General features: G+C 26.8%; 1 protein-coding gene across 1 annotated transcript in view; it reads right to left on the bottom strand.

The window, feature by feature from the left end:
* The window catches only part of LOC107456668 (protein Tob1-like), a 36,564-nt gene extending 11,844 nt beyond the window's left edge, over positions 1 to 24,720 (bottom strand). The window contains exons 1-2 of the mRNA XM_016074598.3: positions 24,274 to 24,720; positions 3,739 to 4,294 (exon numbers count right to left, since the gene is read on the bottom strand). Of these exons, the coding sequence (XP_015930084.1) occupies positions 3,739 to 4,043 (305 nt within the window). The 5' untranslated portion in view covers positions 4,044 to 4,294; positions 24,274 to 24,720. The remainder of the gene's footprint in view (positions 1 to 3,738; positions 4,295 to 24,273) is intronic.
* Positions 24,721 to 25,069: the final 349 nt, after the last annotated feature.

The raw sequence follows: 25,069 nt of genomic DNA, 5'->3' as shown, positions 1-25,069 counted from the left end.
TAGAAACATGTGTCCATTATCTGTGACCATTAATCTTACGTTTTTTTTTTGAAAGCATGTTATGGTGCGTAGATTTTATTAAAGCATAGCAAATCTTAATCATGGTTTGCAAAGCATGGTAAAAAATCAATAAAAGTTAAAAGTTATGGTCAATTATTAAACGTGCTTTTCACCCACGTATGCACAATAAATATGAAAGTTACAATCAATATATTTCTGTCATTTTTATGAAGCACTTCAAGTTAAATGCTTTTGAGGATAGAAAAGCAAAATTTTAAAAAACACACGTTTTTTTTCAGTAACAAGCTATGTAACAATAATGAGAAGGATAAGCATTTATTCCATCAAAATAATTCCATCAAAACAAATTACCTAAGTTAAATGTTTTTTTCTGATCTACACACTAATTTTTGTTTTTACTTCTATGAAAACCGTATTCAGCCCATTGATTTTCATTTTATGACTGCATTTAAATCAAATTAAGAACGGTCCAGACCTGTGATTTATATTAATGCCCATGATCATTAAATATTTTCAAAATAATAATTGAATTTCAATCATTAAATATTTCATTGATTAGCAAGTTCACAAATGTTAATGAAGTTTATTTAATAAGTTTCAATGTACCGTCAAAATAATATCGATTTTTTAGGGTTCCATAGCCGAAAAAAAAATTGCGAACCACTGGTCTACCTTTTATTAATATTGCATGTCCATTCAGATGATGAATCGAAACATATAATGATTGCGAAAAGAAATATGAAAAACACATGTGCCATTAATTAATATAAAACTGTATTATAGATGTACGAAATACTGACATCTGTAATGCAAATGTCGTAACAATTAGTTAGGCGGAAAAGGTTGTCTTTGGTGTAAAAAACTCATTAAACTAGTTTTTTTTTAATACAAGAACTATGTATACAAAAATGAACTACTTTGTTAACATATTTTATTTCAAAAAATAAGAAAAAGGATCTTAATACTTGAATTTAGTTTTAAGAATTCCATGATTTTAATATATAAGTAATCATATTCTAAAGTACGATATATATTTCAAAACAGAAGTTAAAAGATCTCAATATCCGAATTCAATTTAAACAACTCCTTTTTATCTTCAATTTAATCAACGAATTCTTTAGAAAAGTAAGTATATTCTAAAGGTCTTCAATTGTCTCGCAAATCAAAATTCAATTTCCAACATAGAGACTATAAGCTGCCTTCATTTTTCTTAAAATTTGAGTGGAGCAAAACTATAGCAATTTGTTAAGCGAAATCAAACAAATAAAGATAAATATATTTTAGTATAGAATATAGTGACAGAGTGTAGAAATGCGAAATATTTATTGCGTAGACATTTTCTTTTTTTTTTTAGATTTACACGGCTATCAAACAATTGAATGGAACTAGAGTTTTTGAAAACATAAACCAAGTAGTTTCTATTAAATTTAACACTAGAACAACAGGACTTACCTAAAAACGCCGTTTGGAGTCAATTTGACAATCATGAGAAATTGATGTTATTTCAAAGTAAATGATTTTTTAATTAATGGATATTGCTTAAAATGCTATAAATAAGGGTTTTCTGCGATTAAGAACATTTTTAAATGTTTTTATTTTCACAATGACAATATAACGGTGCTAATTTTTTGGCTAGAGCACAAGTTATATGAAAATAAATGAAATACACGAATATAAACACTACGCATTAGCATACATGTTTTAAAATGTGGAAGTTCCAGCATTAGTTAAACATTAGAGTAAGCATAGAAGAGTACATCCATGTGACGTGAAAGTGACAACAAAATATCACTTAATTGGTTTCTAACATAACTCATAGCTATCAGAGGCTTTAATATGTTTCTTGCAATGGTAAAAGGCATTTTCCTTTTATTTCAGAGACTGAATTTTATGAATTAGGGGTTATGTGACGTGCAAAACACTACTTCATAGATCTATACTGTCTTCTCCAAACGCATTCACATGAATACTATACTAAAATATGGCATTCTTTTTCTCTTTCACCTATACATAGAATGTTTAGTTTCTATTTTGAAGTGCAAACGATAAATGTCATGATGAAGAAGTGACACTGTAAATTGGCAAAATTTTTCTCCTGTTCAGACGACAATTCTAATTATATGTGTATTTCCTTTAACGAAAAAATTTCCTCTACAAGATCTAAGCTGTTTTTTTAAACCAGGAACTATTGTTGGTTTTGGTGTAGTGGAAACACTTAGGAAAACACCATTTTGTTATGAAGTAGTTCTCATCATTTTTCGTTGACCAGATACACGAAAATTTTTACAGTATATATATATATATATATATATATATATATATATACAATTCCATATTAATTGCCGTTTAGAAAACTGTTATAAATAATTATCATAAATATGTTTCTACCCTACTAAAATCAAGGCAGCTTTCTCTTGTTATCGAATGATAAATACCGACAAATGAAGTGGGAACAATATGATTTTCGAAATAAAAATGAGTCACAAATTTCATCGAAAATCATCACTCAATTGAATAGAACATAAGTTTCAGAACTAACAGCTGGTATTTAAAAACTTATTAAAAAAATTTATTTCGTTTTGTTTAACATTAAATGCTGAAAAAAGTAGTAAAATTTAATTAACGCATTCGGTACAGAAGAAAAACTAGTGTTCGTATCTTCGAGTATCAGCTTTCAGGGACAATAAGTGACTAAATACGCCACAGTATGATACTCGTAAATATGCTAAAATAAAAAATACCAATTGCGTTTTTCTTCATTGGACGCATGCTTTAATTTAAATGAACAGTCTTAACAGACTAATGGGTTAATTCAAATTACTCGACTAACTGCTATGACATGCAAATTTTCTGACTGAAAATGAGAAGACGTACTTAAAGACATAATCTTCAGTTTAAATTGACCTGTTTGACATGCCACCTCCTTCAGTCAAGTATCACACTTGAGTGTCATTTCCTGGGTCATTCAAAAAGATGCCTACTTGTCACCATATGTCACCAAATTAGTTATGGACAGATCCTTTTCTTTTCTTTGTTTGTCTTGGCTAAAGGAACTCTAGTGGGATCTATCATTAGTCTTACTTAACTGGCTCAGCGTAGAGAACATGATTAGAAAATAAACTAGAAGTGTTTCATCTTCATTCATCTTCATAACAATTTTAAACATCGCCTTTTTTTCCCTGGACTATAACCGGTCCAAGTCTGATCGCAGCAATTTTAGACTGGTTTATAGGTATATAAATGTTTAGATTGGCATTTTTGCACGATTTGCACAGTATTATGTGGCCAGATCAGATCGCTCCTCTACGCAGTATCGGTTAATATATGCCCTAAATGCATAAATTTACAGTACCAAATTAAATACACCATTACATTTTAATATTATTACGCATAATAAGGATAACTCTCTTTATTTTCTGCTGTCTCCAAGCCAGTTTGATACAGTTTTTATATTACTTTGCACGTCAATTGAAGTCTAATTTTCATAGTTGGTCTTCTTAATATGTGTTGTATGTGTTAAAGTTCTTTCAAACTAAATACATTATCATGCCCTAAATATGATAATATAGAACGATATACGATGCCTCTCAGTATGCTCCAAATTAAGGCGCCAAATAAATAACCGATCAATTTTTTAAGTAAATCTAATAATATTATATCTATTTTACAATATTTTTTTAAATAATTTTATAATTGATGAAAAGAGTGGTAATTTACCTGTAGGAAACTTCTCCAGGATCTATCCAAATGCTAAGTTCTTCTGGCAAATTTCTTTGGAGATCCTCCATTGCCATCCCACTTTCATGGGCCGCAATACCGAACACTGGATCCAGAGGAAGTGCTGTTTTCAAACATCTGAACGCTGATCCTTTGAAAGGCTTCTCTGGATACCAATGTCCTTGGAATTTCCTTTTCAAGGCCTTATCTAGTTCTTCACCGAACTGGTTCACTCGACGCCTTGGCAGTTTGTTGTAAAGAAAAGATATGAAAAAGTTCAAAGCCACCTGTATTTCCACGTGCATGATTTGCTGAAGGAAGCTATGTATCCAAATTAAATATGCAGAGTGTCTTTGCTAAAGAAAGATTGTGTGTCGCGATGACAACGTATTCAGAAACTGCCACATTTATGTCGTTACAAAATCAGTTGTATAAAACAATGGTAGATTTCAACATGGAAAGTAAATTCCGAAGGGAAATGCAGAAGTTGAGAAACAATAAGCTGTTTCAGTAACTGCTCCTGAATGAGCTTTCCCAGTGAAGAAAGGATGGTAATCTGCAAAAAAAGAAGAAAATGTTGACAAAGCTTGCACTAAAAATAAGTAAATAAGCAAATCAATGTTAATTTTTATTTTTAGAATTCTTTATATGATATCTTAATATGATAAACTGGAATTGAAAGAAATGTTAATGAGTCATAAGTTAAAACTTAAATAACCAAAAAATTTAAATTATGAAACCAAAGTTTAAAAAAAATATGAAATGGAATATATTTACTATTTTATTTAATCAATAATTCATTTTAGTTTTTCGTTTTTCTCTTCCATTTTAATTTGAAATAAAATAAAGGAAGAAAATATCTAAATAAGTATTTTTTCCACAAAACAGAAAATATGTTTTAAGTACTGCTCGATAAATAGAAGTGTAATCATCTTCAAATAATATGCTGTGCCGCTGCAAAATCAATACTGGACCAAATCCATTAGGTAAAGGAAAATATAAGATAAAAGAGGAAAAGCAGTTTGTCCTCTGTGAATAGACGGCGAAGACCGATTGGATCGATAAGAAGGTTTAATATCTATTAATAGAAGATTGATTCTACCAGAATAATGAAAGTATTCTGCTAAAGATGGATCATTAATAAATATGGAACAACTTTGCAAATGACAATTTGAATACATGTTCGAATTTCAAAAGTATTCATTAAAAAGCGACAAAATAAATAATGATTGAATATTTATTAAGTAGAAGATATGTTTACAACAATTTCACACAAGGATGCTCAAACAGTTAAGAGTAAGAATACAGGAACAATTGAAAACAACTCTTTTAAATGTACTATATTTGACAAATTAACGGCAGGTAAATGCTTGCACAAAGGGGAGCTGAGAATTTTTAAAAGTAAGTTTGTAGAAAATTGAAAAGGACTTAACAATAATCTTAGTTCTCGAAGAAAACTAACTTATTTTTTTTCATAAAAACAATGTGTAAAATTTTTTATGTAAAATATTTTCATTCATATTATAAACTGATCGTCACATCATACAGTGTATGGTAATGACATTTCTGGTAAAAAACAAACAACATAATTCTGGTAATAAAACCAAATTGTACGGTATTTAAACCATTCATTTGGTAATTTTCATGCTCGTGTAGTCACACTTTAACGGTAATTCTAGTTTAATAAATTCTGGTTCATATTTGCCACACAATTAATAAAACATACAAGACTGAAAAGTAAATTTAACCGAATAAATGGTTTTTGTGTCCTGATCTAAGGTTTCATGATAAAATCACTAAATTATGCCACATTGAACAAATTTTATCAAACATTTTAAAATCAAATTTTATAGTTAATTTATTTGAGGATGATTTTTTGAAAAATCAATACTAAAACACTTCAGTCAAAATTAGCAAGCCCTCTTGTGTTCCAATAGAGACAGAAATACTGTAAATTTTACCATGTTTAGGTTATTTTGATCCTACATTTTTCCTTAGTGTTGTATTAATAGAAGTACCAGGAATTAGAAATATATGGTTTGTTACGTTGTGCGTAGAATATCAGTTGTTTTTCATGCAGAATTTAAAAATCAGTCACAAAATTTGTCAAAAAAAAATTTTTTTCGAATTCTAACTATTTAAATCTAAGTTTTAAATATAATCATAATTTCCAATAACAATACGACGCAGCCTGAGTATGAAATTTACTCTCTCTTTTGCAAAATATTCCAGTCTGAGATGCAGCAGAAAACATTGCTTTAAAACTACTTACAATTGTTTGTGACATTTGTTGAATTCATTTGTGATAGAATGTTAAAACTCATTTAGAAAACATTTCTATTTTTAAATGAAGAATGCGGCATTCCTACCGTAATTTCTGCCTCTTTCATTATCTGTATATTTCGAAAGATTATGTAATTTCACTTAGAATTTTGTATGCTCACGTATATCATTTCTGCCAGACACAGTTACTACAGAACAACCTCTGTTCTTTACTTATGGGATTGGTTCGGGCATTACCTTTATGGTATTAATACCAGATAATATAAATACCATATAATATAATAAATACTAATCTTGAGGAATTGTAAATTTCTAATCTTAAAAACAAATTTTGACTTTGTTTTACAAACAAAAAGCGAGAGAGAAATTTGATGACGGAAATCTCCTTTCAGAAATGGAATTTTAAACTGTTACAAAGAGAAACATCTGGTAAACTGGGCATTACCTTTATGATATTAATACCAGATAATATAAATAGCACATAATATAATAAATACCGTTCTTGAAGAATTGTAAATTTCTAATCTTAAAAACAAATTTTGACTTTGTTTTACAAAAAAGAGAGAAATTTGATGACGGAAATCTTCTTTCAGAAATGGAATTTTAAACTGTTACAAAGAGAAACAGCTGGTAAAAACAAATGGTTTATTTTTATAATATTCTAGAAAAATAGACTTGTCGGAAGAAAAGTAAGAGATATCAAGGCACGCGAGATTGCTTGGCAGGTTTCCAAAATATTTCTTTACGAGCTTCCTTAAATTGGTGTTATAATTCAGGAACTAAAAAATTTCTAACAATCTCCAAGTAGGTTATGCTTTATTTATTTAATGGGACATAATTCGTTACACGTGCTTGAACTTTGTTGTTTGTTTATTATAAGTTATGATAATTGTCAGTTGGGTATTTTAATATGCAAGAACAATCACGATAAAATATTTACTTTTTTCTTTGCTGTTTTTAAAATATTATTTATAAAAAAAGTTGGAGTACATATTTTTGTAGGACGACGCGTAAAAAAAAATTATTCACAAAATCATCATAAAAATCTTTCGGAAATTTAATTATTCATTTTTGATGAAATTTAAATACAGAAATTTAATTTTTAAATTCGAAAATTTTAAGAGAAAATCTTTTTTTGACATTATATCTGATGACTTACACTTTTTTAGCATAATACTAGTTTAATTAGTTTTTCACTGTTTCATCTGTTCATAATACTAAAGCTTTCGTTGTAGATTGGAATTTTTTGAATGATTTTTATAAAATCCATATCTCAAGATGCATATTCAAGGCTTCAAACTTTATAATAAAATGAAAGAAAAAAGAAACCGAAACACATAAAATGTATCACTGAAGTACGAAATTGAAAATCATCTAATAGCAAAACAAGCTTAGTATTTTAACAAGTGAGAACTTTAGTAAATTACTTCGATATGTAATTTAGATTTTACAATTTTCTATTCTGCATTGAGGTTAATCAAGTAAAAAAGAAACTTTCACTAACATTTAAAAACCACGAAACACTGGAATTACGCGAAAAAAAGAAGTTTAATTTTAATTTTAAAAAATATGATAAAGGAAAAAAATATTTAAATTTTTTGAGTTAAGAGTAATTCCGTTAAAAAAATTACACTTTGTATCATTGGTAAGAAAACATTTAAATTTATGATAAATTTATAGTTACCCCTTAGTTTAGAGTAGAATCATTCATAAAACCATAAGATATAAATTAAAAATACTATGCAGTATTATATAAAATAATTTACTTGGAGCAACGCTAATATAAATATTTAAATGTATATATGTGTATAATAAATATATAGGTACCATCTATAAGACTCTATGATAATGTATTAATGTTCTTTTTTGAATAATTTGATAATGAATTATAATTGTCATTGGCATTAACAGTAAAAATCAGTTTTTCATCAGTTTAAATGAGTAAAAGTCATTTATGATTATTTTTTTTATTTAAGCAGTTGATTACATTTATTAACCTACTAATAAATTATGGAACTTTAATCTTCATAAACCACCTTAGCCAACAACAGGCAGCAATGACATCCCTTTACTTTAGATAATTCTACGCACATTTTTTGTTAGTAGATATTAGATTAATACACCCAATAAAAATAAAAGTGTAATATTTTATTTCAAAAGCTCAAAATGAGTTCTTACCAATTAATTTCACAATAGTTTTTGTATGAGGAAAACTTAATTACTAATGGAATTATTTAACATTTTTAAACTTTGCTGAAATCTGAGTTTAAAGTGTAAGGATATTACAAAACCAATATCTATTTCAACATTAAATTTTCAAACTTATCAGAAAAATTAAATGAATGAAAATAAGCTTAACAAGAGGCATATACATACATATACATACATGAAGAAGAAAAAAAAGCGAATTTCAGAAAAAAGGATAGGAAAAGAACCTTCATTATTCATTATTCAAACGAAACAATGAGTGACGCAATCAAAACCAAGTCTATGATTTTTTTACCATTCTCATTGTGTTTGAGAAAAATTCGTAAATCAAGCCAACATGAAATCTGAAGACTACTGAAAGGAATAAAAAGCAATTGCGTCACACCTCAAAGCATTATTCCAGAACAAAAAAAAAGAGAACATACAGAAATACACTTAAGCTTAAAGCAGACAATATAATGTGAACATAACTGCCATATAAAAGTAAAACTTGGTGAAATTTATTGACTGTTCATGAGCATAAAAATGAAAATTTGCCTATTCTGCGCAACTATTATAATGGGTATTGCAATATAGAACATATATTATACGTCCGTTATGATTATTTGCATTTCACGTATATGGCGATTCTATTATTTTAAAATCAGTACAAAATATGTATTGAAAAATATTAATATTGAATCTAAGAAATCTTAAATGGTTATATATTTCTTTTATTTTTAAATCATATTTTTACCCGCATTTTATTTAAGACTAGCGAAAAAAATATATTTTGGGTACTTTTAGGTTCATCATAATTTATTCCTATAGACAAAACAAATAGCCGAATAAATCCTTAAGACTTCAAAAACTGATTTTCTCACACCTGCAAGTTGTGTATATTAAAATAAAGAGCACGAAACAAAAAAAGGTAGATTAACAAAATTTTATAAGCTACTGTAAAATTTTATAAGTTTTATAAGTAACTTATAAAACAAACAAAAATCGTTATAAAGCTTATAAAATCGTTAATCGAAAATAAAGGAATTATATTTGTATTCATCCACTAAGAGACGGATGTTCAAAAAAAAAAAACTAAACTCATTTATGAGATAAGAAAAGTTATGCAAATATGAATCATATTTCATTTCTATAAGAAGATATCAGTAAAGTATGACACATATAACCCATTTTAGCTTAAGAGAAAATATCATTTATTAGAGCAATATATATCATACCCAATTTGATATAAAAGCAACTTTCACTTATAAATCATGCTAAACTAAAATGTAGAAAAATATTTGTTCACTTGCACAATTAACCTCGTGTATATCGTCTAATATTTCCCAAGATATATTTATCAAATTTCAGAGATTCTATCATTGAAAATATCACATATTTTGCTCTTCAATATTTTTACAAACAATCTACATTAAATTTACTTAATTCACAATTATTTAATGTCATAATCAAAAAGAAAAATTCTAAATTGAATTATAATTGTTACAATAAATGCTCTATGCTCAAAGCATTGAAGTTGTTAACATACAATGCTATAGGCATAATAATAATTCTAAAATGACCGAGGAAGTAAACTACATAATTTAATGTTTGCAAACATTACCATTTTTGTTTTGTTTTTATCTATGATGAATTCACAAAGTAGAAATAAAAATATTATTACCACATATTAAAACTATCACGAACTATATTTTTAAACTATATTGGCTTTTCAAACAATATTAAAGGCAGTGCCACTCATTAAAGTTTTCTTGAACAGTAATAATTCGCTCAGTCACCAAGTTATTGGTTGTGAAAAAATGGTTGCGAAAAAAATAAGAGATTATCTACCTTTTCACAACATGAATTTTTTTTTATCACGTTAAAGTTTTTTCAGCACTGTTCGATTTGTCGAGAGAAAAGAAATTCAACTTTTCTTCAGTTTTTTATTTTATTTATTTCCTTATATTTAATTTTCATGTCATTAAAAATATAAAAGAAAAAAAAGCACAATTTTCTTCTTAAATATAATAAATAGTTCTTCTCAAATTTTTAATGTCCTTAATTTTTCTTGCTTTAATTTATTTAACCATGAAATTTCCCGAACTATATTTTTAACTGAAATAAAACTAAGGAAAAATCCCTTTTTTGTAAAAGTTTCAAAATTTTTAAAGATTCAATCTGCTTTTTTCTATTACTAGTGTAGTAGTCAAGCAATTATCAGCTTGGAAAAGAACTTAAACAATAATAAAAACGTAATTTTCTTTTAGCTCCTGTTGCTCAGTTAAGGCACGTTTTTGAAGGCTCCGTCGTAATATGAAATGATCATTTGTTGCGAATAATATGCTATTTATATAACTGCTGTGAGTTTGCCACTGTTTCTTCGAACTGTTAGGTCAAGTTTAGCCTATCTAAAGCCAGTGATGTCTACGCTTATTTTAAAAATGGCGCAAAACATCAATATAGAGAAAAGTCACAGTTTTGTAAGGAAGCGTTTGCGGTCTAATTTTTTTAATATTGAAAAGCTTATTCCAATGCTGCATTACTTGGGCTCATAAAAATTTGCAAAAACTGCAAATAAAACAGAGTGATTTTGATAATTTTTATCTAGGTGGAAAAATGTCGTCAAATTGGCAATTTTTAAAAATTATAAATAACTCTTAAAATTTATAAGTTAAGTTTATCTGTCCTAGAGACCAGATAGTTTTTCAATTCAAAATTCTACATATATTTAAAATCATCGCTCCAAGTGTAAGGCACTTAAACTATGCCTTTTTTACTTTCCTTGTGACAGAGTTTCGAAAAGTAGCGTTAAAAACAGACTGAGAATTTTTGAAAACAAAATGTGATTGCATGATCTAAAAATTCTAAAAATGCGCTCAGAAGTTTATACAATTTACATAAACTTAGAAGTTAGAGGTTCATCATAAATCCAATTTTGTATGACAAAGTTAAATGAATTACAGATATTTCAAAAAGCTTATTTTTCTCGATTGCAGCACTATTCTAATGCTTTTTTCTAATTCCAATTCTATTCTGTTTCGGCAGGTTAAAAAAAAATCTAAAACTACAATCTCGCAATATGGCGTATTTGTTCACGCAATCATAAAATGCTATGTGTCAGCATTTTTATTTAACAACACTTGAATTCGTTTTCTTTCTTAAGTGATCATTTTTTCATCCAAAAATACTCCTGTGACTTCTCAAGCATGGTCTGTAAACAAGATCGTACATCCCTCGTACGACTCCTTGTATGGTGGAAGGGCGCTTTTTTTAATACAGAACTAAAACAAAATAGAGTAAGCTATTTTGGCAACGCTCCACGGGCATGCGAGGAAGTTAGGTAAGTACACAAAACTTAGTTTCAATGACGTAATCAACTTTTTGTTTTCTTTTTTTAAACAAGAACTTTTTACTCTTTGAATGCCAAACGAGATTAAATGATACAGTGGATTGGAACAACGCTGAATCATTCCTTTTAATTCCTTTTTTTAAAAATTACTAACATTAATAAGACGCAATAGAAATGAATAATGGAAATTCATAAGTAAAGGGAAATAAAATTACTAGTATTTTCACAAGCTAAAAAGCTTAATAAATATAATAAAAATTGCAGTGTTTAATGTTTCTAAAATAAATGACAAAAATTCTAAATAAATTAATAATTCTTTAATTACATAACTAATTTCTAGAACAAAGAAAATCAGTCTCATTTAGAGATCTTGTAATAGTTATAAGAATTAATTTTTAGGTTAATTAAATAGAAATAAAAACTGAAATAGAAATATAAGAGCATACATGGTGTATGAATAAAAGCTAGACGTTGCGTACTTTTAGTTATAAAAATACGATTAAACGGGAAAGCATGAAACACTATCAGGAAAATTCCATTTAACTTTTTTAACGTTAGTTTGCAGCTTCGATCTAATCACCAAACGCGGTTAGTTGAATTTATTTCCGCAATATTGCTCATGACAGCTGTTTCATTATTATGGTCATTAATTTTCACATTTTAAAGAAAACAATCGAATGCTCTTGTTACATATATGAATAATTAAATAACAAAATCTCTTTTTTTAATACTTGAGAGGTGCTTTCCTTTAAAATATTTAACAAGTGTATAGAAGCACAAAAACATTTTGCACCCCACAATATAACAATCTATATCAGATAATAAAAATATTTAAAATATATTTGTCATTTTACAAAAATATAAACAAAATATTTAGAAAATAATTCGTCGATTTTTACTTATAATTATCTATTTTTTATCATCAAAGATAAAATGGAGAGTTAAATTTTAGAATATAATAATTAGAAGCGGATCATGCTCTAGAGCTTTTGATAAGCTAATAACATCCACAAGGATAGAAATTAGCTATATATTTAACACTAGATTGCCAAAGGAAGTCATTTTGACTGCTTTTAATTTCAATTAGAAAAACAATGATGTACATAATGACACAATTTGTTAGAATTTTGTACGACATATAATTGTTTTATTGTTAATATTCACTAATAACTTGTTATACAACTGTAAATAATATAAAAAATATTAAAAATTAATTTTATACAAATTTTTTACACATTATTTATTCTTTTGAAATCCAGTCATTTTGACTGCTTTTGGGCAATATAGGTATATACTAAGTTTCAGTCCTTCTAGTGCTAACAAATACAGAGACAAAATGACAAAAAGGTATTTTTAAAGAATATACCATATGTGGCCCACATTGGTGGGCATTAGTACATAGCCCACGCCTGTCTAACCTAGCTTAATAATCAATATTTTATTATAATGTTTCATAAAAGCCACGTTTATGTCTGTAATGATCGTAACAATCATCGTAACAGTTACGTATGTCTGTAATGATCGTAACAGTTTCAGAATAGCAATGGTCTTATTTTAAATATATATCTCATAAATGTTTTAAATGAAATGGAAAATAATTACGGAACAAAATTAATAATTTTACACACGATGAAAAAATAAATTAGTTCGCTCATATGATAAACATGAGAATCATCCCCAATCATCAGCAAAAAGTTTAAAAAGAAAAAGGATTGTTCATAAATTATAAAAATATGAAGCAATTATAAAATCAGAAGATAATACTATTTTTTTTGTTTGAAAATACTTTCCGTAACTCCGCTGTGCAGAACTTAAATTTCAAAAAATTACGGAAAATCCATAGTAGCTTACATCCTTATGATGAAAACCAACTGAAAATTAAATTGCATATATTTGATCAATAACCTATTGAAAAATATAACCTTGCTTATCAATTTATTAAAAAGATTTTTATTTCCGTTTGGTTCTTAAACTTTTTTTAAATCGTAAAATTATTAATTTCAAAAATTTTCAACTTCTTTTTAACTGAATTTGACTAAGTTACTTTAAGAAAGCAAGATTTTCATGTATTTTTTATGAGTTAAAATAAAAAATAGAAGAAAAAATTGAGTGAATGTGAACCTCAACAGAATAAATTACACTTTAAAACAATATGTTAAACTTGGGGGGGAAACTTGTCAATTGGTAGGTCAGCATAAAACCATTTATTTTACAAAAAAAAAAAAAAAAAAAAAAAAAAAAAAAAAAAAAAAAAAAAANAAAAAAAAAAAAACTCTTGTTATTTAATAACAGACGCTTGTTCTTTGATTAAACAGACAGATGTTGTTATTTTAACAAACAAACTGTTATTTTAATTTAAAAAAAATCTATAAAATAAATAAGTCAGTATTTTGATCAGTGCGAGCCGTGCGACCTGTTGATGCTAGAATCACCATATTGGGAGGCGAGCGCTCTATCCACTGAGCAGCTCTACTGTCTCAAAAAAGGAAGAAAAAAACTTTAACTGTTTTTATCCCAAAAATCTTACTTATTCAAATATTATTTAAGGGTGAAAATGCATAACCTTTATAAAAATACCTGTCTACATAATTTACGAAAAAATTATATCTAAAGAAATAAAAGCGAATCACAGTTTTGTGTTGTTATTGTGTATGTTCAAAACCTTAAAATAATTGCTAAAAAAGATCAAATATAGAGAAAACTCGCAACATGATTTGATAAAAGGTAGAGTTATCGTTCGTTAAGCAAAATTGCATGGCAAAAACTAGAATTTGAGCTATGGTTTTAATCTGTTTATGATTTCTATGATAAGCAGAGAAAAACCTTTTCGTCAATAAGACACCTTTAAACAGTCGAATATACAAAGATAGTCTACAAAAAGTAAAAAATTTTTACAGTCTAGTTGGTGTTACAATACCAGACAAGTTGGTCGAAGTATTTCCTTGTTAACAATAGAATAGTATTAGTAGAATTTTGCAATCATTTAAGGTTTTTTGACAAATTTATCTTCTTTGCTTAATTTTTTTAATGTGATCATTAAAGTAATATAACTACCCTTAAATACAAATACTAATCAATATCAATGTTTGTCACATCATATAAAAATCGGTTATATATTTATCTTCACGTTACAAATATTTAAATTAAAATACTTATGAAAGGGAATAGTCATAACACATGATTTAGATATGCATATCTCATTTTTAACATCAGAGAAAATATACGGTACTAGGCAGTAAAAGGTCAGACCAAACACAATGTAAACGTAAAATTTGTTTACAATTTATTTTATGGAGACATTTATTGACTTGACAAGGACAAAAAAATGTCATTGTATTTTTCTCTTTGTAAATCATTGCGTGTAAGAAGAAAAGCTTGAATACATATAAAAACCTTCGTGACTTTTTATATTTATGAATAAAATAAAAAAAACAATACGCGGCCTTTTAAAACACCGAAGCTATGAAAACATTTATTTTACTTTAAAAATACCCATTAAAAATTATAGATTTCCCAAACGGAAATAACGGTCAACTATTTTATAATTTTCTTCTATCACAAAACAATATATGTTGGATAACATAACCAAATATCTACTGATACTTAAATTCTTTGCAGTATCAGCTTTGAAACATACGATTTAAATAGATTTTAATGGAATTGCTTACTAATATCAAAAACAAAATTAGCTCTAGAGAGAATCATCTAGAAACATTCACACACGTGATGAAGAAACATTTTTGGTATTTAGTGGTGGTGAAAAAGAGTTAACTTGAGTCATATTTTTCTCTTAAACGCACTCGCATTTAAAAAATTTACCAAATCCAAAACTAAGCAAGAGTAAAGAGAGAAGAAAATTCAACAAAAAGAAAATAGTTTGAAATGCAAAATTACTTTGGAAACTATTATTTATCTAAGTAACAAATAATTTTAATTGCACTTAGATTTAACTGTTATTTAAACAAGATAGATATTCAAGACAACGTAGAATAAAAATTCTTCAAATTTCTCATTTCGAATTTATATTTGCATAATAAATCAATTATTTTAAAATTTCGTATGCCTTTTAACTCTCAATAATGCTAGTGACTAATCTTACTGCTCTGACATAGAAACTGAATCCGCTATTTAGAGATACAAAGTAAGATGTCCTTTATATTGTCCTTACAACTCAAGAAAGACGCAGATCCTTAAAATACACTCCATTCAATTCACGTTTTACTTTGTTTTATAATGCGTCCTTCATCACATCCAACTAGACATTATTTGGCACCGGTTATACCCTTGAAAGTTAAAGATGCAAAATAAAATGTGCTTCGAAACGAAGCCTTAACATTTATGCAATGGGAGAAAAAAGTTTACTTTTTTTAGCTAAAAAACTTTCCGGTAATATTTACCGGAACAATTTATTAACAAAACATCTGATATACTATAATTTTTATAGTAATAATTGTCTAAAAATCACTGAATCATTTTAATTAACTAATTATTACTTTAAAAATTATGGTATAATATTTTATGGTAAAAATGGTTTTAAAATAAACGGTTTCTACGGATAATGCACCCCAAGTTATCGTACTTTATACTGTAATTTGATCCTGAATTTTTAACAGAGTAACTTATGAATTTAATTTATTTATTGATATCGAAAAGTATTCATTGAAAAGTTAGAGATTATGAAACGAAAAGCTTAGTCAGGAAAATAATTTCAAACTATTAGAAGAGTTTTATGTAAGTCAAATATTCTAAATCGTAAATTTAATGCTCATATTTAAATTTAGAAGTTTATCATAGATAAACATACAAGTATTCACATACGTTTATCATTTATAAACTTTTATCATAGATAAACTTTTATCATATATGCAGAGCAGTGTAAAGATAAAAACAATTTATTGCATATTGCTAACAGGCATGCATAAAACATTTAATCCGATTCAAAAATAATGGATCGGGGTAAATACTGATATTATTTTTGTTATATTAAGCTATTTCTGAAGCATATAAAATCTTTTTGTCCTGAAAAAAAGAAGTCATCTCACCGAGAAAAAAGTTTTCAAAGATGAAATATAGCCTAAAGGAATTGTTTTACCTAAAAATAAAATTCTGTTTCTGACTGTGTGGGAACACCAAAAAGCTCGACAATTTTTCTTGAAGAGCTTTGGTAAAGACTTTATAAAATTAAATAAAAAATTTGATTTTATAATTTGTGCTAAAATTTGGTACCAGAGGTAATATTTGCTAATTTTATCATTATATTTCATTTCGGTTAAATTTTCTTTTCAGTTTTGTGTTTTTTTGTAAAAGCGCAGTAATAAGAGCTATAATTTTGAAAATCTGTATTTCCAGTAAACCGTTACCTTATGAATGGAAAAAATATTAAATGAATAGTTTAAATACACTACATTTTGTTTTAATCAGCCACAATCGTAGTTCTTTTTACCGAAAATGTCATTGTCATATAATTAAGTAATTTTACCAGGTTTTTTTCCCCCTTTCACTTAATATACATATCACATCAAACTTAAATTCCACTTTTAGGCTTGCAAGAATTAAAAAATCCTAATAAGAACTTATATATCCGTAAAATTATGAGATCTTTTGCTAATATGTTGGTTTTATCAAATGTATGTATTATAACCAGGTCTGTATAATATGATATATACTAACGCGTGAATGCCGTTCTGAGAAAATTGATCCTCATCGTGATAAAAAAGAAAAAAATAATCATCTGCCTCTTCAAAGAAATTTTGTCTTTTTAGAATTACCGAGGGAAAAAAAGTTTCGTTTTTATACTTTTTCCTACCGATGCAAACGCTATTTAAAATTACCTTCACGTGATTTAAAATAACACATCGCGATCTGTATTTATGAGACTTTTCGCACATCGTATTTTCACGATTTTATATCAAATATCGCTAGTCGTATTCACGTGATTTAAAAGCCACTATTATGATGGCTTTAAAATGATTCAGATGACTTAAGAATTATACAACGGAACTAGTATTCAAGCGATTTTAAAATGAAACATCGAGATTCTTATACACGCAATTTTAAAATCGACCATTGAGATTCGTATTAAAGCAATTTTGAAATTAAACATTGATGTTCGTAATTACGCAATTTTAAAATTAAATTAGATGATTCGTATTTACATGATTTAAAAAATCACACCTTCAGATTCATACAATTTAAATAAACAAATAAAATTTCGCATCATTATTTTTATTAAAACGTTGATAACATTCTATGGATAAATATTTACTATGTACACTTTTTCGCTTAAATTCTGATATTTTTTTAATTAGTTAAAAAGTGTTTTGCACACTTCAATTTCGGATTTCTATTTTCAGCCTTTTTGGTTTTTTACGGAACTCATCCTTGTTCTGTGAATCAATACAGAGTTGTATAAGAGCAAAACAATTTTAAAAAATCAAAGATTTCGAAACGAATTTCGCCAAAATGATGTTCTGACGAAAGGATTGAATCTTTACAAGAGTCAATCAATGCGCGCCGTGTTTTTTAATTGTGATTTCGTGTTAGCAGAAAGTTTTATATTTTATCTAACTCTGTTTATGATTAATTTTGTTTAAAATAAAGTTTCAAAAAATGCCAAGACACTTCTTTTTCATTGCAACCAATCTCTGTTATGGTATAAATGAAGAAAGCTTAACAAATTCAAAAGCCAAACTGTGTAATTTACAAATTACTTCAGCCTATTCTGTAGTGGTACCTGTTTTCTCTGCATCGCAAATTCTTTTTCGTCTTCTTTAGCTCTACAGCCTGATGTAGGCCATTAATGTCTCCGAAAGTAGTTTGCATCGAGTATTACCGGCTCCAGTGGTTCGCAAACACATAGTTAATAAAATAAAATATCTTAATGCTTATAATATTAGCAGAATTTTTGAAAAAAAGGTCTTCAGCTACACTTAACAACACCGCACTTCTAACAAAAAATCATATGTTGTCATAACTGGGACGCGTCCATAAATATTTCTTTGAAATTAACGTTAATATGTAGTGGGTTACTATCGTTGACGTATTTTCTCACTTATTGTGTTCTTGGATTGTTCTACATGTAAGAAACATATAATCGCAAACGATAACACAGTTTAACAAGAACAAAAATCACATAAAAATTACAAAACACAACAATAAAAATTATTTTAATATCGATTTTTTAATTACTCTTTTAATAAAAACTCAAACATTATTCATTACACATAGTACTTATTCCGAAAGCATAACAAATCCCAAAATATTTATTTAGATCTCATTCGTCTTTACTAAATATTGTTTCATTTATATCTTAAACAATAAAGTTATCCGAAATTTTCTGGAAATTCAGGAAATACAGTAATTATTACCACGTTAATATTTATATCTTCCCCCTCAAAAATAACTTTGATGAATCAATAAAATCAAAATCAAAATTATGCTTATTGAACTAATTATACCTATTAAAACTGTACCTATATTTCTTATTGTTTTTAACGGCATTATAATGCCATTGAAAAAAATAATAATTCCTTTTCTACGTCATATCAAAGAAAGTACTCATCACCTGGCGGGCCTCAAATATACTATTAACTATTCTTTTAAAACAAAATCAATACGTTAATGAAAAAAATCATTATACTTTTCTTTTCACCTATTGTATTCGTTGATTGCAGTTCGTTGTTAAAAATATAAAACAATACATCGCGAAAGCTAATAAGGAAATATAACACAATAGAAGAATAAATAAAAACGTATAACTTGAAAGAAGGAACGAAAAAGAGAAAAAAAAATATTCCATAAGGCTCTTCAATCTATCTTTCTACCCATTATTGATGTTTCTCTGATGATGATGGCGAAAATAGCCATCATCTACATAGAAGGCGGAACCAAGAGCCACCCTTTACTTCACCGACCCAGTCAAGGGCATATGTGGGTCAACTCCAGTTTAGTTTGGCATTCGTTCATCTTCTTATCTTCTCCGTTTGTTTACTTTTTGATTTAAAAAACATTATACCTTTCTTTTATTAAAGGAAATGGCTGCAATTATTTAGTTTAATTTTCCCTAAATATATGCACACAAATTTATTTCGTAAGAAGTATTGATTTTAAGGGTTATTAATTTATACTTATTATTTACTTACATTTTTAACATAATTTTAAAAATTATATGCAATACTTTTCATATCATTCACATATGTACACCAATCTTTTTTCGTTAATATTCTATTTTTACCAGATACGTAGGTACATGTATGAATTAAGATGTTCAATTAACAATCATTGTGAATTGCTTTTGTCACCTTAAATAAATATGAATAAATAAAATATTTAGCTTTTAAGTATGATAAAAAATAACTCATAAATATGAATGCACTAAAACAAGGAATTAAGAGATTTAAGTTTGATATATAGTTAACAAACAATCAATAATTTTATCAATTAACATTTTTCAACAAATAGTCAACTTGAAGTAAATAAATAAGTTTTGTAAATAGTAAAATACGTATGTTCCTTGCACTCAAAATAATAGACAATGATACTAAAAAAAAGCTGTCTTTACTATACACATTTTTTTATTAATGTCTACAGTTTTTTTTAAATAAATAAATAATTGTTAATTATCTATGCAAGTTTTTTAATTATTATAAAATTGAAAGAAACATTGCATTTGCTGTTTTCAATTTCATACCTGTTAGTAAAATGCACAAAATAAAAACAATGAACATACGTCATTTTTTGATTTTTATTAACGGATCTTCTCGCTTTACACGGTGAAAATTAGTCTGGTAAAATTACCATACCATTTAGCAAAAAGTAACGTAAAAGTAATGGTTATTCTAAAAAAAAAACCATCAAAATTCGAGTGTAAAAAAGCAAAATATACCGTATTTGAACCTGTTTTTGATAATTTTTTTCATTTATGTAGTAACGGTTAATAGGAAATACTGATTTTTAAAATTATTATCACACGTTTCGTAAAAATAAGATCGCTTATATAATGACACATTTAGTAACAAAAAACAAATGTGAAAGTAAATTTCTCCGATTAAATGGTGTTTATGCCATACCAACTAATTAAATTTGACCTAATTTGAAAAATTTTATCACATATTATGAAACTATTGTTAGTTTTTTCAAAATCACTGCCAATGCTTTTCGGAAAATATCAAATTACTGAGCTTTCAGGTATTCTTATAGAGCCAAAAACACGACAAATTTTATCATATTTTGGTCATAGTTTTTTTCTGAATGCAAGAATTAACCAAAAGGTTGATGAATGATATTTTTATTATTTTTTAAATTTTCATTTCTCACAAATTACTCAACTGATAATTCTTAGATTTTGGATTTTGCCCTTCAAACTTGCATATCTAAATTTTTTATGTGTTATAATTCAAAATTTTTGTCATTAATTATTCATTTAAATCGCAAAAAATAACAATTTTAAATAATTATAATCAGTGTTAAGTTTCATAGTTGCGTGTAGGGCATGTTTTATTTACTTAAATAATTTTATAGATAGGATGAAGTAGGTAAAATTAAAATTAACCTTTAAGAGAACGAACATTCAATTTCTCCCCTAACTAAGTTATTGGATCCATATTTTTCAAAATGTAGTTATCCTTCATGAGGGCTAAAAACCTAAATCGGTTGAAAAAGTAATGCTCAGAAAATATTCAGAGAAAATACGTTTTTGTGTCTGATTTCGTAACTTGGTAATATTGTAATATTGTCTGTATTAATTAACTAGCATATTTGATATTATCTCTTCGAACCACCGAGAACACATATTATTCAATGCGATCATATATTATTTAGTGTATATTATTCAACGTGTATTACATATTATTCAGAGTGTGATAATTCGATCAAAATTTTATTCAGTGTGTGATAATTCGATCAAATTTTATTCAGCTGATCTGTCTTCATTTTTCAATCTCTACAATGATGATGAAGTAATTTTTGATGTTGAAAAAACTATGCATTAAATTCCAAATGTTGAAAGATACATTTAAGATGTGCAAATCACCTTATCAGTGTCAATTAACAGCCTGTTTAGACACACTATAAAAGATAAGAGGCAATAATACCCATTTCCGTATTCTTATCTTAATACCTAAAAAACGGAAATGTCTGAGCTATATTAAATCAGAACTCAAAATAAACATACATCTTTTAAGAACAGAAAGTGATGAAAATCTAATAATTCCGAATATCGAATTAAATGTTTAGATTTGTTATCTGTCGCATACTTTTACTTTAATTTTGTTCTTTTTAATAACTTTATTTTATTAATAAAAGGCGAAGTACAAAAATTAAATTTATTATACTTTTTTTTCTGTTAAAGATAACAGAAAGCATTTTTATAAATGAGATTAATTTATAGTATTAAATTTGTTTTGAATTAAAATACTTGCAATTATTTAAATTTCATATTTCATTTTGCTCTGATTAACTTGCATGTTCATATTAACAATTATTATGCAGAAAATAATTTGGAAAAAAATAATAAATTTCAATATTTTTATTGCATTGGATAGATATCAAATTTTTTAACCATATAAGAATGATTTTTTTCAGTTACATATATCGGAACATAACTAGTCAAAATATAATTGGGCAAAATTTAAAACTTATGAAACACTATAATAAGTATTTTTAAAAGTAACATACAACCTACAATAAATATTTAGATTTTGAAATATAAAAAAGAAATATAAAGATAGTTGAACTATATTTTTCAATGAACGAAACGCTTAGGAATTAAGAAATAATAAATGTTTTCAATTTAATCAACTAAATTCACCACATTACTTTTCAATATACAAGATTATTACAAGCTGGTACTTAATTATTTAAGACGTAAGGATGCCTATAGCACAATAAAATTCATATTTTTCTAAAAAAAATTCTTGTTTTAAAAAGCTCAAATACCTAATTGAAATTATTAAAATGTAAGTTAAAGGTACCGCGCAAAAATAAGCATAGCATGAATATAACTTTTATCATAATATAACTCTTCTGTTTTTACCAAAGAAAATTCGTCAAGTAAAAATGTTTAATTATAAATTAACTATTTATATCAAATAATAAATGCGATAATTTTTAATCTGTGTAACCCAGTATATAACGAACATTTTTAAAAGGCACTAGTTTTCAAATATTTATAATTTGATTATTAAAATGGCTTGAACGCCAAAATGACGGAATGAATAACTATTTGTAATAATAATATAAATAAATAGAAATTTTAATAAAAGAATATCGACAACATGAACCACTTCTTTTCTCACAGATATTTCAATAGATATATGCGTTGAAAATAAAAATTATTCACAAAAAAATGTTCAGCATATTAATACATAATTTATAAATGACGATTTTTAAAAACATCATATTTTTCGAAATTAATACGTTAAATATTTTAATTGTTTGTAAAATTACGGATAAGCAATCGGATAATCAAACTTATATTTCACCACGAGCCTCAGGTGGAGTAACGCATGTTTATTTTGCGAACATTTTTGTGATAATATTTTGCTTAAAAAATTAATACAAATGAAATTAATACAATTAAAACACGTCAGTGTACTCAAAAAAGCATTTTAAAAATCACAAAGGTAATCTTAACTTTTTAATTTAATAAAACGAAATTATTACAAAGTAGTTATTTTGATGATTGTGTTTGTTATTAGACTGTAATTTTATTAAATTAGCGTATAATATGTGTTCAAAGCATTTCTACTATAGGTAATTAGTTGAATTGTGACACAGATGATTAATTGAAAGAATCATACTGTGTTAAAAATGAAGAAAAGATGGACTTTCTTAAAAAGGTCTTCTAAATTAATACGTTGCTTGTGTCAAACTTAAATAAAACGCATCCATTTTTATAAAATACGTCCATTTTTTTAAAATGCCTCCATTTATTTAAAATGCTTCAATTTATTTAAAACGCATCTAAAAATACCCAATTCTGGCAAAAATATTTATTAAATACTTACGACATTAAACGTTAAGAGTATCATATTAAATACTTATATTAAAAAGAACAAATATGAACTATTGCATTCGTTAAATGTTACTCATTTTAAATTTTATTTACGAAAATATAAATAAATATTTCAAAACATAATGTCTGCAAAAGTTTTCCTTAATATGCCGATCGAAAAACTGAAACTAGCAAAACATGGAACCTCAAATTTCAAAATATTTCCATAATTGCTTAATAAATAATCAATTATACATTTAGGAACGTAATTTTCAAATGTACAATATAAAATTAAGATGCAAGTATAGGTAATAAAAATGATAAAAAATCCTTAAGACTGTTAGAAATTATTTAAAAAAATAAATTAATTAATAATTAAATAAAATTCATTAAACCTCTGTTTTAATTATTATTATTTCCAAAAATAATTTTAAAATATCGTGTATCGTCGAACATCAATATCATTAACGAAAACTCCAATAGATAATTCAAATATATAAAATTCTCATCAAAGATTTATTTCATAGGGAAAAAACACTAACCATAAACCATGGAATAAAACAATAAAATATATTTAAGATAAATCTTAAAATATTTTTAGACAGTAATCTAATATTCTAATGCACAAGGTCAAAGTTGCGCATCCCCCTTCTCAGGAGTGGAACAGCTGTTTACAAACTTAAGACTACAACAAATAATCTATTTATAAACAAATGCTTACCTGTAATTATTCAGTGCGATTTGATCGATTTAATAGTTATCACTTCTTCCAATAAATCCCAGATTTCCTTTTAAAGCAGATATTTCGAGATATTTATGTTTCAAATGATGATAGATATAAATATTAGCATGAAGTCGATTCTTCTAAAATCGTCGTTTTATAAAAGTATAAAAATTAAAAAACAAAGAAAAGGGGAAGAAATAAGTCCGATTTTTTATTTAGTTTCCAGATGGGAAGGTTCCGTCTCTTAAATTCTTCAAAAATAGATATTATCCCCCACAATATCGGATCTTGAGAATCTCTCAGTGACACGAGCACTTCTCAAAGCAAGAGCGCTCGCGGATCGCGAAGCTCTTCCTGATATACCAAACCTGATCGCTTTCCGATGTGTGACTCCGCCGGAGCACAGCTGTTCATCAGCTGGGAGTTCGGTCTCTGAAACCTTCCGCTTCTGATAAAGAGTCCTTTATTTATTTGCAGTTTTTTGCGGTGTTACGCAATGATATGAGAACGTAATCAGACGTGATCTAATGTTTTTATTTAAAGCTCAGAAATATAAAGTATATAATCCTCAGGGATATTAGAATTCGGTATTCTTTCGGCTGAATTCGATTTTCGTGGTTGTAGACGTACAAGTACGCTAAAGTCAAAGTTTACATCTATGATAATTGCCGTGTGCAGCTGTTTTAACATTAATAAATAGAATAAGTGATTTTTCATGAAGTTTATTTATTTTGTCAAGCTTATCTAAAATTTCATATATATATATATATATATATATATATATATATATATA

Source organism: Parasteatoda tepidariorum, chromosome 2 (assembly GCF_043381705.1).
Source record: "Parasteatoda tepidariorum isolate YZ-2023 chromosome 2, CAS_Ptep_4.0, whole genome shotgun sequence".
Classification (NCBI taxonomy): Eukaryota; Metazoa; Arthropoda; class Arachnida; order Araneae; family Theridiidae; genus Parasteatoda; species Parasteatoda tepidariorum.
Note: the sequence above shows the minus strand (reverse complement) of the source record. Positions and strands in the feature narration are given on the sequence as shown.